The sequence below is a fragment of the Coenobita brevimanus genome, chromosome 48 (assembly GCF_032717465.1).
Source record: "Coenobita brevimanus isolate Jiangsu-jjx chromosome 48, ASM3271746v2, whole genome shotgun sequence".
Classification (NCBI taxonomy): Eukaryota; Metazoa; Arthropoda; class Malacostraca; order Decapoda; family Coenobitidae; genus Coenobita; species Coenobita brevimanus.
Genome location: NC_137001.1, coordinates 24837583 through 24850614, shown reverse-complemented (window position 1 = coordinate 24850614; position 13032 = coordinate 24837583). Strand labels below are relative to the sequence as shown.

Here is a 13032-nt window from a genome sequence, read left to right as displayed (position 1 = left end):
CATGCTCTCTCTCTCTCTCTCAGCATAAATCTTTACTGGTTCCTCTTTCACCACATTCTCTCTCTCTCTCCCCCCTCACCATACCTCCGTGATGATTTCCGTGGCCAAAGCGTAAGTTAATAATCTCATGCTTCGTCTCCTGTACAAGAACATTCAGCCAGATGCACAAGTTGGTCCCGATCATATGCATCAGTCCGAACCTGGCCGTGACACGATGGCGGCTGATGGCAACCTGATGGCAATGAAGAGTGGTATCATCATCATCATTATTATCAGTATCATCATTATTGTTATCATCATCATTATCATCACCATTATCGTTGTTGCCATCATCATCTACTGTCATCATCATTATTGCTGTTATCATCATTTTCACCATCATCATCATTATTACTCTTGCCATCATCATCATCATCATCATCATCATCATCATACTGACTTTTTCTCAACCTAAAGATGGGGTGAAGTATGATCCAGAAAAATGGACAGAAAGTATGCAAGTGGGAGACCTTTCAGCAGAATGTTCATGGTGACCTGATGACAACAGTTGGACAATGAAAATATGGTATGGGAGGGAAGGGAAGGGAAGGGAAAGTTGGGGAGGGGAGGGGAAGGAATGAGGGAGTGGAAGAGGTCAAGGAAAGGAAAGGAGATGAGGAGGAGGGGAGGTGAAAGGAAGCGGAAAGGAGGATGGGAAAAGGGAAGGCATGGGGGAGAAACAGTAGGAAGTGGAGGAAGAAGGGAGGGGAAAGGAAGTAATGAAAAGACAAAGTAGGGGAGGGTAAGACAGGGGAGAGGATGGGAAGGGAGGGAAAAGGAATGGAGTGGAGGGAACAGGAGAGGAGGGGAAGGATGGAATAAAGAGATGAAGGAAGAGAAGGAGGAAGAGAAAGAAGATGAAAATCAAAGAGAAGGTAGGGCAGGGCATGGATGGAGAGGAAAAAGCAAGAGAGAAGAATGGGATAGGAATGACAATGGAAAGAAGGGTAGGGCAGGGCTGGGAAGAGTATGTCACCATGAGCACCAAAACATAAAAGTCCGAAGCATCTCTTAGGATAATAGTAAGAACTGATGCATATTTTTGTCAGTGAGCCCCTCAATCCAATGGCATATTCTTTTTCAATTTATTTTTGCCATTTTCAAAAAACTTTAACCAGGGAGAGATTTTTCAGACTAGAGGGATTAAACATGGCCTTCAACAACTCTTACCCTACTAGAGATCCTTCCTAGATCAAATAAAATCACTCAGAAGATGAAAATTACAGAGTGATCCATATACAACACTGTCTTTCCTCTCCACCAGGCAATTTTCTGAGCATTGTGGGAATGTCTCAGTAAGCACTATCAAAATCCATCCTGCATTATTTATTCATTTCCTACTCTTACTGCCGCATCCATGCCCACATCAGCAGACTGTGCCATCCCACCAACACATAAGGTCATCAAATTAAATGGGGCTGATGAGGTTACTACCAGCCAACTGTACAGTATTTCACGGACATTCATATCCATTTCATACCCTGGAGTTCAAGAAGATAAAGTACATCTGGATAAACGTGAAGAGCATCCTGGCAGCTGGGGAGATGACAAGTAGTATGTCTGCGCAGCTGTCGTCCGCCTGAAGCTCAAAGTACTGACCCACCTCCAGGCCAGAGTAGATCATGCTTCCAATGCCGAACACTGCGGAAGAAGTGACAGTAGCACCCTGAATCTGATTACATGTTATCTTAGTTATTCTTGCAATTTCCAGATAATTTTGCTATCTTTAGTGAAATATTTGTGGTGATGAAGTCAGAGCCAATTTATATTTACACCTCCACAACCTTACATCTCTCCTTAAGGTGAATAAAAACATCTGAGGGCAGCAGGAATCAAATTAAATAAACCTCAACTAACTGCAGGGGTTAAGAGGGTAACAGCAGTAGGGGAAGGGTTTACATTGGCAGAGACCAGGTTTGTTTTGGGAGTGAGGGCCGGATGGTCTGTGGTGAAAGAAGAGGATTTATGTTGGCAGAGGTAGGCACTATGGTGGAAGGGGAGGTTGAATATGTGCTCATTATCTATTCATATAAATTGCTTGCCTGTGGCAGACGTGTTTATTCAGCCACAAAGATTAAACCCAATCAACAACAGCCTAAATAATATTGGAAGAGTTGGGAAAAGCAACACTTATCTTCTTTTTCTTGGTAAGGTAAATAACCAACTTGAAACAGATTCTAATGTCAATGTAAATCATCGTATGAATAAGAACAAAGCGCTGGCTGAATTGGTAGAGAGGCGGCTTGCAGTGCTAATGGACCCAGGTTTGAATCCCGGCTGGGGCAGGGAACAGTTTAAGGATTTGAATGTCATAATGCAGACTTTACTGATCTACCAGAAGACCTGCCGACATGCCATAAAAATTCCCCCGCTAATACCAGTAAACCAGTCCTGTATGAGACAGCCCAAGCATGTATTCAACATGAATGGTGGGTGTTAGCACCAAAGTGGTGACATGTGGAGGTTTAGGAGGACTACTGGGCCTTGGGATAGGCCACTGCCCCCGAGAAATAGGCCCTAAAGCCTTTGCCCAGAGTCGGACACACACACACACACACACACACACACACACACACAAACTCAGAAAATCCAGAGTGCTTGCAAAGACTAAGATTCATCCATCCATCCATCCACTTCAGACTGCCTCATTAGCATCACAAGGACTCAGCATCAGAGTACTCTGTTCAGACATTTAAAGTGAGAGTGACCAGCCTTCCTCCTCTGAGTGGCATTATATGAGATGCAAACTCCAACCAGCACTCACATCTGAACCATTATGGGGTCACATAATAAAAATAAAAAAGAAATATAATCCCATGCACAGTACATCTAAAATTCTATCTATATATTTCCTGATGTAATATTTTCTGTGACATGAGCCTGACATATGGATCTCCAGGCATATCTGTCCCTAATCTGTCATGAGCCTGCTCCCACAACAAACCATCCTCCCTTACATACCCTCACACTTATCTTTCCATCCTCTAAATCTACCTCTCCTATCTATCTATATATCTATCTACTCATTAATGCTGCATCCTGTGAGAGGCAGCCACAGCGAAAAACACTTCCAAACATTTCTGTCCTTGTTGAGTAAGAACTCTTCTTTCCACATCACACCACCCTCTCTTCCCACATTACACCATCCTCCCTAACATACTCTTGTATCTTCAACTAAAATTCTTCCTGGCAAAATACTGAATCACTTACCAATGGTGCTCATCTTGGGGTGTGTTGAACCATAGTTTTGTAGCATCATGTGTGCAATAAACCCATTAATGTTTAATAATATTCAGCTTAATCCTGCATCATCCTTGAACATGCTTGGGGTTTCATTTACTCGGGACTTATCTTGGAAAGACCATATTACATCTCTTGTAAAATCTGCTTCCAAGAGATTGGGTGTGCTAAGCCGACTCCGCTCTTTCTTTACCCCTGCACAATTGTTGACTCTATACAGGGGTTTTATCCGCCCCTGTGTGGAGTACAACTCTCATGTGTGGGGAGGCTCCCCACATACAGCTCTTCTCAATAGGGTGGAGTCAAAGGCTTTTCGTCTCATTAACTCTCCTCCTCTTACTGACTCCCTTCAACCTCTGTCTCTTCGCCGCACTGTTGCATCTTTATCTCTTTTCTATCGCTACTTTAATGGTCACTGCTCCTCTGAACTGTCTGCTTGCATTCCTCCACCTCTACGACAGGCGCGTAGCACCCGTCTGGCAGCAAACTCTCATCCCTTTTCTGTCCAACTCTCTAATGCACGAGTTAACCGTTACTCCCAGTCTTTCATTTATACAACAGGTCAGCTCTGGAACTGTCTCCCTCTATCTGTATTTCCTGCTGCCTATGATCTCCAGTCTTTCAAACGCAGTGTGTCCAGGCATCTCAAAATGATCGGATCTTGAATTTGGCTCTCTATTTTATTTTGTTTTTCTCTTGGAGGGAACTGTTACTGCGGGCCATGGCCTTTGGTTCCTTCTTCCTCGCATTAAAAAAATAAAAAAATAAGAAAAAAAATAATAAAAAAAAAAATAAACCCCAACCACCCCCCAGATGGGCCACACATACCAACAACTCCCACACTGAGATACACAGTCATATTATTATTTACTACAGGCTGATTTAAATTAGTAAGGCAAGGGTGCGATGAAGTCTCTTTAACCAGAATCAGGCCAGTTTACATCTCCACTTTGTGCTAAAATTCTTCATGGAGGAAAAATTGAACAGCTTACCAATGGCACTCATATCTAGCTACACAAATCTTGACTCCCTGAAATCATGCTTGGGCTGTATCATGTGAACAATGTACCCTAACCATCCCTTGGAGTTAAACCCTATATGGTCCACATCTGTTGGAGCTCCTTAACCCAACAGACCACCAGGCATCTCGTTACTGGTTACATGATTATCACTTAGTGTTGTAAATGATTTCCTGGGCTAAAGAAAATTATTTGGCATGTCACTCATCACAGAATCGCCTGACAGATGCAAACATCGAGTGAGTGGATGGTGTAATTACTATCCGGAGTGAAAGAAAAAAATGACTTACCAACAGCACCCATCTTGAGATACATAGATCCATGGTTGTTTGACTCAGTCAGGCCGTACTTGGCTGGTTTGATGCTCATGGTGTTTACGGAGCCACGGTCACTCTCATGATCTCCCTCACAAGTTCCATTTAGCTTGGAATCACGACTTGCCATCCTTCCTGGGGGGATAGAAGGTTAGCCAAGGGAAGGATAAAGACCTTGGTATAGGGTGGAGGTAGCAGGCTCTGAAGGATTAAAATGGTGGGGAAGAGAGCTGGATTATGCAGGGGATGGATAAAACATGGACAAAGTTCCTAAAATCACAGTTAACCTGCAATCATGACCTGCCATCCATTCTTGGGGTAAAGGGTTGGGTGAGAGTAGGATAAAGTTCTTGGTATGAGGGTGAATGTGGCTGGTACAGAGAAGTATGCAAAACTTGTCATTCGTCCTGGAGGGGGCTGAGGTTTAGCAGACAGAACGATGGGTTAGAAATAATATGAGAGTCGACAAGGGACACATGAGGGTTGGACAAAGGACAGCTAGGAAAAGTAGAGGGAAAACAAATGACGGATGATGGTTGGATACAGGATGGATGACAAATGATATGACAGTAGACAAAAGAGGCATAAGGACTGGATAAATGAGGGACTAGGAATACTGCGAAGGGTCAAGCAGAGATAATACAGTACTTTACACAACTTTACTTGCCATGGGAATCCTCTCGTCAGGCTGAAATACAACAAAGATACATTTTAACATGACCTTCATAGATTTTTAAATACATGTGCATTGTAACGTCAAATATAAAGTTTACAAGGAAATAACACTGTGAATGGTGAGGTGAGGAAGACATGCAACAGGTATGACAGAGTTTAAGGAAGTTCAACCTGGTGCCATAACTAACACTGATCCCTCCACCACAATAACATTTCTATTTTACTTTCGCTGGAGCCATCAGTGCAGGGTTAACCCACATTACACCCATCACCAGAGCATGGCCACATACATAGGAAAAGTTTGACATTCATTCTTTTTTATCATATTAAGTTTTTAGTACAAGGCTGCATTGTTAGCTTTGTAAATGAAAAGGGGATAAGTGGGCTCACTGGACATGGCAGTACTGTACAATACTAGTCACAGTAAAATCACGGACTGAACTGGTGCTGAAGAGGGACACCTGAATGTGGTGGAAGTGATTTAACCAGTTGACTCTCCTGCCTGGATATACAAGCACCCCTAAACTCCCTCCCTGTTCCCCCAAAGGAGGATGGTGGGATGGTGGACTAGAGAAGCAAGGCAACTTCAGCCCTTCAGTTCAATGTGATCATATTCAGATGAGTCTTGGCCCAAAACATCAACAGCAACAACCCTTTTGCTGTAACATGCAGGTACTTGCAAAAAAAAAAAAAAAAAAAAAAAAAAAAAAAAAAAATCTTGACTGCAGCATCAGAATATATTCCACTGGCTCCATATGAATTTAACTGCTGCTAGATAACTAACATTTTCCAAGAACAAATGGGAAATTTAATGACATGTATAGAGCCAAAGGGTTAAATTTTGAAATGCAACACCTGGTGACAAACAGATGAAGCTGCAGCTCAAGATGTCACAACATCTCACTAATAACATGCAGAAGGAGACATTGAAATTTCCCTCCCAAACACCTCAGCACTCAAATAACACCTGATAACTCAAGCATATCACTCTGGCCACTTTCACACAGTTTTACTCTGTCTATATGACTCTTTACTGTATAGCCACATCCTTTAGTCCCAGAGGAGGTGGCCATGATCACATCACCATGTTACCTTGTCCTCTGCCATCAGACTGCCTTCCCCTCAACTTACACCATCCTAATTCACAAACCTCTCCACCTCATCCATGGTCTCCCCCTCCCTCTCCACCTCACTCATGCACACTCTCCTAGTCAATCTCTCATTCTCCAGATGAACAGAGCTTCTCAGGGTACTTCTTTTAACACAGTTTAACTTACCACGGGAAAATGTCTTGTCATCAAATGGTTAACCTGATTCAATGCTATAACATGGAACAAAAGAAGTGCATGATTATCGTGCCATGAACATTAACAAGCAGCATCCACTCATGCATGTGTGTTGTCAATGGCAGAAAAAGTTTAGTGAGGTGTTCTCTCAGGACAGCATTGTACAAATGGGAGCAGCCAATCCTTTATTACACCTTTGTGGCTCCTGGAGTGCCACTGATTACTCAACAAAATAAAGTAGGGTACAGGTATTTATTTTATTTTATAATTTACTGTACAAATTAATCATAAAGGTTTATTAAAAGAGCGACAGGCTTTGTTATGATTCCAAAATGCAGCGAGTCATTGCTACTCAAATGGCCGTCCTGGGCGTATTTATACCTGCTCCCTCATGTTGTGATCCTGTGTTGCGGCGCGGGAACATCATGTTTATATTAAGCTCGGGCATAGCCATGTAGCTCCCTGTGGGTGAGACGGATCAACTTGCACCAAGACAGTCACCTGCTACTGCAGTATTGCATGGAAACTGACACCCATAAAGAGAGCTGAAGCTTTAAAAATCATGTCAAAATAACATTATTTATGAAAGAAAGGGCACAACACATAAGAGGGTGCACACTGGAAAGTTCTCACTACCAACACCTACAGAAAGAAAGAAAGAAAGAAAGAAAGACAAGGAAGAACATTACAGGTACAGTCAGTCCTCTTTATTTGTGGGGAACATGTTACAAAGTCACCTGTGAATGGCTAACATCTGCAAATACAAGCATACCCCAATATCCAGAGCATAGTTAACTGAAGATTCGCTAGACCAAACAAAAAATATGTGTGATCATTCCCACAATCCAAACGGCCATCGATTCGCCAGTCCAAGCACTCCACCGCTCCCTAGGTTTGATACAAGAGCATCTGTACATGGATAAGGTGATGCACACAGCTCTCCCTGTCCTCCCTGCATTCCCTCTCTTCTTCCCCTGTTCCCCACCACACTCAGCACTGCCAGGTATGTGTCTCTCTCCATCTTCCTGCCCTGCCCCACCCCCAGTTGTCTCCCTCCCCATCCCCCACCCCTGCCTGTCTCCCTCCCTGTTCCCCTGCCCTTCCCCACCCCAACTTGTCTCACTTCCTGTTCCCCCACCTTCCCCCATCCCCGCTTGTCTCTCTCCCTGTTCTCCCACCTTCCCCAACCCCCACTTGGCTCCCTCCCTATCCCCCCACCCTCCCTGATCCCCACCTGCCTGGCCCACTTGTCCACTCTCCCACTCTTGCTGCAACTGCTGGGTTGAATATCTTCCTGCATGTGATGTTTGATGTGCCATTTTTTAGCAACAGTATTCTTTATGAGGAAAATACCATTACCTATGGTGTTTCTGTGTCAGTCTCTATTGATTAAGGTATATGAGAGTTTGTGTTTGGGTCTGGAATGCATCCCTGACTTTTCTTCCGCATATTATGGGGAAAATTGCTTTGATATCCCACATACTCGCTGACCTAACACTCCCACTGGTACACAACACTACCGGATAATGGGGTATGGATGTGCCGTAAATGGCAGCCCCAAATGGCCCCTGCAGTTGTACTTTAGCCAAGTGATTGTTGGAAAACCCTTTGCAGTGCCCAAAACATCAGCAGGTGCTAGAATTTATTTGTTTACAGTGTATTTTGAGATGGTTTTTTAACTCATAAACATACGAACCCCCAAAATAACAAACTCGTCACTATCGAGGTCTGACTGTACGGGGAAAATCCAAAATGAACAGCCTGATAACACCCTGACAGTGACAGTCTTCCCCCAACATCCTGCACCAGAAGCACCACCACCATAAACTCCCTTCATTGTCACACAACATCTTGAATGTTCTAGAACAGTCAAATTTATTATCAAATCCCTGTTGGGCCTTTTAATTTGTTTTTGCAGGAAGGAAAAATAACAGAAGTCCAGCATCTTCACCATATTCCTATTTCTTCCTTAAAATATAAACCACATTTACAACAAGGAGTTGATCATGAGTATGTGTGGGCCCAGGACACAAAAGCATACCCTACTTAGCCTTCTTTAAACTGTTTACTTTTTCCAAACATGTTCACTGTGTTGCCCCCCCTGCATCTGTGTCCTCTAATGTGGAACTATGGGCAATAATTTCAGTGACTTAGGAGACTTCGTATCACCTCTTCCTTATCGATTAATTCTGCATATTACACTTTAATGTTCGCTTACATTCACAATACAGTACTTTAATACCCTGTCCCAACTGATTTTCCACCACTGCCCCCCCCCCCCAATCATGACCTATTTTGGATTTTTTTTTTTTTTTGCTCAAACCTCCGCTTTTGGTGAGAAACATCGAAAATTCATAGAGAAATCGCTCACCTGAGGTTTAAAATACTCGACAGAGGTAGCAGTACTCCTTACCTTACTGGGTTTTCTATCAGGCTGGCTCCAAAGAAAATGAGTTCTATGGGAGGGTAACTATTCCACACCACTCATAAACAGTATTTATTTATTTATTTGGTACGAATTTATATGCAGTACGAGAGTATATTGGTTTTCAAACAGTAATATAGGCAATATAAGCATTGTTTTACTCACCAAACACATCAACACACCTGATCTTTTTTGACGACATTACCTGATCATCATTTCTGACTGTTTCTTCCTCTAATGCTACATAAACTTTGTCCTCCACATTGTCATCGATTGGGGAATCACTCTGGCCCTGAATGTCTTTATTGGCCAGGTCACTGGTAATAGGTGAATTGCCGAGACAATGGCGTGTGTGTGTGAGGGGTCATGCGGTGTAAGGCACTGTCCCTGCCTGGCATCTTGTAGAGGAAGGTGTCCCGTGTAACCGTACCAAAAATCACGTGCGAAAATTGAAAATTGTGCAAATTAGGGTCCTTGCAATTGCTGCGCGTTTATATATGTCGATGGGACTGACAGGGACAAAACATGTGGATGTATATATACGTCAATGGGGCGCAGCGGGTTAATACCGAAAAAAAAGTTGCATCAAAAACATACAAGATGATTCTCACTTCAAATGAGCAGAGAAAAACATTACTAAAGAAGTATTATGAAATCTCCAAATTCACATATAACATGCCCCTCAATCTAGACTCTCACAATTTTTTACTTGATTTTATGGCAAAGATAAATGTATCATGCATTAGTCTTCTTTAACCTCAGTCAGAACTCACCTTGAACACAAACTGCACAAGATTAGCAAATGTTTTAGGTACACATTAGGTTTATATGGAACTTTATGAGAGAAAAACATTCTTAGTTATATATCAAACTTATATGGAAATTTAAGAGAAAAAAAGAATTCTTAGTTATGCATTAACTTGCATGGAACTTAAGCAGCAAAAAATTAATCTTAGTTAACTCAGATTACATGGAAATTTAGTAACAAAAAGAAAATGAATCACTAAGCAAAAGAACCGTGCTTCTACAATATATAATGTGACTTACTGAGTGACTGGAACTTTGACTTGATGTGAGTGGTGGGTATGTTGATGGACTGCAGAAGGAAGATGTAGGCGTAGACCAGGAACCCGATGGATCCAATGTACAGATACAAGTAGAAACCCTGTAAATATATTGTATGAGCTGTATATGGCAACCGTACAGAATTTATTATGAAGAAAGAATACTGTACTGTATACTCACGTTGTTCTGTGGATGAATCTGATGGAGTGTAGCCTGGAGTCCACCATTTTCTTTTGGGGGGAGATGGCAGGCGATGGGGTACATTTGCATACCCAAGCAACAGGGATACACACTTACTGTATATCAGTGCCACCAAACCTTAATTTACTTGTACAGTATTCGTGTCTCATACAATATCCTGCTAAGGATAGTGCAATGCTAAATCATTATTACTGCATTATCTAGTTAATCTTTTTTTCCCACCTAAGGCTGACAAATTCAATTTTCCATCTTCTACAAGCTTTGCCTACACAGTATCTATATAAGTACCATGGATGAGGGTGGGACACTTCATCAAGTGGTGGCACTGATACAACCAGCTGCTCGGTTATGTGAACATCCCTCAACTCCTTCACTATCCCCTAATAGGGGAATAGTGGACTGAAGAAGAAAGACAGCTTCTGCCTGCAGTCCATCAGGTTTACATCCAAATGAGTCTGGGCCACAACAGCAACAGTAAAAACAATGCTCCAATGACGGTACTTAATGTCATGTTTAATATTTTATGATAAGGCACTGATAAACCAAACCTCCTCATATTTCCCAACACCACATCGTGGGAAAGGACCCTGGTCCCACCCTGGCAAGGCACTGTTTACCTCAAGAGGGCTCCAATTCCCTGCGTGGTGTACATACTGTGCTGTACCTGTAGACCAGCCCCTTAGAAGCTACTGCTTACCAAATGTCAATGGGTATGCTAGGCTGACAGACTAAGGTCAAGCAGCAGCAGCAGCAACAATAACAGCAACAACAAAAACAACAACCAGTGACAGGATGAATAAGTACTTACATTATAAAATGAGATGGGTATGTCGTGTGAGATGACCTCAGCGATGGGGAAGGCCATACCCATCACCACCAGCAGCTTGCCATACAGGGCGCTTACACACGCAATTAGGGAGTCACTGCAATGCACACACCCAACACGACCATGAAATACTAGTAAATCTTGAGTCTACAATACAGTAATAAAATTTAATTAACCCAATGAGCCTAAGGATGTTTTTTCTACTTTATTCTTGCCAACTCCTGATAATTTTATTCAGCTTAGGCTAAATGTTTCAAACTAGAGGGGGTTAGGAACAGCTTGACAAATCCCTCCAATTCAAGAACTCTTTCCTAAATCGAGTAAAATCATCTGGTGGCAGCAAAAATAAACTCAGGAGAACATCATAACCTCGGCCAAAGGCACGTTGTTTCATAGCTTTTCTGCAAAAATTCTGAAATACCTCATAATACTGAAAACTCTTTAATAAAATACCTTTTCCTAGTTTCTCATCAAGATTTTCAATTACTAGTCTAATGAAGTTTGCCATATAATTCTAATACTGCAAACATTAAGCAACTCTCATATTTCAACTGATATATGGCTGGGATTTCCAAAGCTGTCATGAGAAATCCATTCATCAGTTTCAGTGGTGGGCAAGAGGAGTGGCTACTAAAGGAAATAATAAAATAAAAAGGAAAGACTAAGTTACAAATCTAGGTTACAGTACTAGTCTAAGTTTCTACAGTCTTCAAACAGACACAATCTATTACAGGGAACCTATACCAAAGCTCCACAATAGAGAAAACTGGTGCAGAGATGAAGCAGGCAAGTGATTGAAACTGTACAGCATCATCAGTGGAATCAGGGAGCTTGTAGCACCTCTTTTAAACCTCTTTAGTGTGATTTTTACACTTTAATCTCCTCAGTCAGGAGATGTTATTTACATTTCCCTATTAGTACCATCAGATCATTTTTATTTTTGCTCTGGGGACACCTTTCACAGAGAAGGAGTTTACATGAAACAAACTTGAACTTCCTCATTGCAAGAGGTTTTCCTTAAGTCAAATACAATAGTCTGGAGATTACAAAAATACAATTCAGTATACTGCAAATTTGCAATGCCATAAGTGGGAAGGGAGTAATATTCTTCCATACATCTATTACTCAGTTCTTTTTAATATGGAAAAGCTTGCATCAGTACCTTGAAGGAGGATACAGACATATAACTTGCATGTATTAGATATGGAAGGTGGGTGTTTATGCCAAAGTGGTGGCATGCGAAGGTGTGTTGCCCATAGGCAGACTGCTGGGCCTCAAAGAACAGGCTATGAAGCCTATGCCTGGGGCCGGGCACAATAAGGAAAAATAACATGGAAAACAAATCACTAGGGTAGATGTGCTACAAACCCTCCTAAACCAAAGTGATTTTCCCAAAAGAGATGGGCAAGCAGGGAGACTCGGACATGCAGATAAGGTTGACTAAGAACTATAATACCATAATTTATCAACTACTGTACTTTGAGATCTGAACATAATTTGTATCTAAACATGCAGACTCAACACGCCTGACACTAAAATTTGAAAAGGCCTATATCTCACACTTTGATCACAGAAATATAAACTGTATCTAATATGATATGCAAATTCAAGCCTGACATTAAAATATGAGAAAATACATCTAAAGGTTTGAGTAGAGATAAATTATTGCATCTAGACATCATAATTCATAAACTGGGCAGACCTGGAACTAAGAAAAATATTATACTGAACACACTGAAACCTGGAAAAAGAAAAAACATGAAGATGATTTAAAATGGGAGTGTATGGATTACTTGAGTGATTTTAAGCTTGGCTCGTATTGATATGCTTAGTTCCCATAATAATATACAAAACAGCAGTGTATGAGTGAGGGATGATAAATAAGCTTCTTTGTTATTAAGCTAGTTTATGAATGATGGGGTTGCTAGAGACAGATAACTTT

The 13032-nt window shown here is 41.7% G+C and overlaps 1 protein-coding gene across 3 annotated transcripts in view; it reads right to left on the bottom strand.

Annotated features, from left to right (window-relative positions):
- LOC145399231 (proton channel OtopLc-like) overlaps positions 1-13032 on the bottom strand; it is a 35602-nt gene that overhangs the window by 20974 nt on the left and 1596 nt on the right. For 2 of the 3 annotated variants that reach the window (XM_080271920.1, XM_080271921.1), the window contains exons 2-7: positions 11073-11187; positions 10046-10163; positions 6955-7035; positions 4589-4747; positions 1520-1680; positions 85-232 (exon numbers count right to left, since the gene is read on the bottom strand). In XM_080271920.1, the coding sequence (XP_080128046.1) occupies positions 85-232; positions 1520-1680; positions 4589-4747; positions 6955-7035; positions 10046-10163; positions 11073-11187 (782 nt within the window). The remainder of the gene's footprint in view (positions 1-84; positions 233-1519; positions 1681-4588; positions 4748-6954; positions 7036-10045; positions 10164-11072; positions 11188-13032) is intronic. The other variant, XM_080271922.1, reaches the window with a different exon arrangement.